Consider the following 1156-nt stretch of genomic DNA (forward strand, 5'->3'; position numbering starts at 1 on the left):
GCGTCATTGTCGCCGCTCGGCTGGCGGGCCGCGACGCCTTCCTGGCGTGCCTGGAGGAGGGCCTCAGGTTGTCCTCCGGGTTCAGCCTCGCCGACCTGTTCCCGTCGTCGCGCCTCGCGCGCGCGCTCAGCAGGAGGTCGCGCCAGGTGGAGGCGACAGCCCAGGAGATGTCCAGGGTCATGGACGGCGTCATCGAGGAGAAACGCGCGAGGAAGGCGGCCGGCATCGGCAGGGAGGAAGAGGAGGACATCCTGGACGTGCTTCTGGACGGCGGCGGTACCGCGCCTCTCGACATCGGGACCATCCGTGCCGTGGTGAGGGATCTCTTCGGAGCCGGGAGCGAGTCCTCGGCGTCGACGCTGCAGTGGGCCATGGCGGAGCTGATGCGGAAACCCGCAGCGCTCCGGAGAGCGCAGGCGGAGGTGCGCGGCGCGCTCGCCGGGCAGAGCCACGTCGGGGAGGAGGCCCTTCAGGAGCTGCCGTACCTGCGGCTGGTGATCAAGGAGACGCTCCGGCTGCACGCGACGGTGCCGCTGATGCTCCCGAGGGAGAGCCGCGAGGCCACCCGCGTCCTCGGGTACGACGTGCCCCAGGGCACCATGGTGCTGGTCAACGCGTGGGCCATCGGCCGGGACCCGGCGACCTTCGGCGCGGACGCCGAGGAGTTCCGGCCGGAGAGGTTCGAGGAGGGGACCGCGGCGGCGCTGGACTTCAGGGGGACAGACTTCGAGCTCCTGCCGTTCGGCGCGGGTCGGAGGATGTGCCCCGGGATCACGTTCGGGCTCGCCGTCATTGAGCTCGCGCTGGCGAGCCTCCTCTTCCATTTCAACTGGGAGCTCCCCGGCGGCACGGTGGAACTGGACATGGCGGAGACGTTCGGGGTCACGGCGAAGATGAAGAACGACCTGTGGCTGCATGCTACCGTCATCGTGCCACCTCTCTAAATAAATTTGCACGTGGAGATCGATCAACGATTCGTCTAGCTTGCGTCTCTGCAAATTTGTCTCAAAATTACCTGCTTGTGATAAATTATTTAAGGGTCTGTCTAGGACACATATCTAGATGTAACATAGTTATGTCACATCTAACTTGATATCCATTATGTTTGTGGTCTGTTTTTATTTTTTGTCCCAGTTTTTTTTTTGTTTCTTGCTGC

General features: G+C 63.4%; 1 protein-coding gene across 1 annotated transcript; it reads left to right on the plus strand.

Moving 5' to 3' along the window:
* The first annotated feature begins 167 nt into the window (after nt 1-167).
* On the plus strand, nt 168-944 carry LOC125527647 (desmethyl-deoxy-podophyllotoxin synthase-like). The gene has a single exon (XM_048692158.1). It carries the CDS (start codon nt 168-170, stop codon nt 942-944), a length of 777 nt encoding a protein of 258 aa, XP_048548115.1.
* The last annotated feature ends 212 nt before the right edge of the window (nt 945-1156 follow it).

Source organism: Triticum urartu, unplaced genomic scaffold (genome assembly GCF_003073215.2).
Source record: "Triticum urartu cultivar G1812 unplaced genomic scaffold, Tu2.1 TuUngrouped_contig_4315, whole genome shotgun sequence".
Taxonomy (NCBI): domain Eukaryota; kingdom Viridiplantae; phylum Streptophyta; class Magnoliopsida; order Poales; family Poaceae; genus Triticum; species Triticum urartu.

Bases quoted from the DNA above. Each gene is read 5' to 3' on its own strand.
- LOC125527647 (XM_048692158.1), top strand. From the start codon at position 168: ATGTCCAGGGTCATGGACGGCGTCATCGAGGAGAAACGCGCGAGGAAG.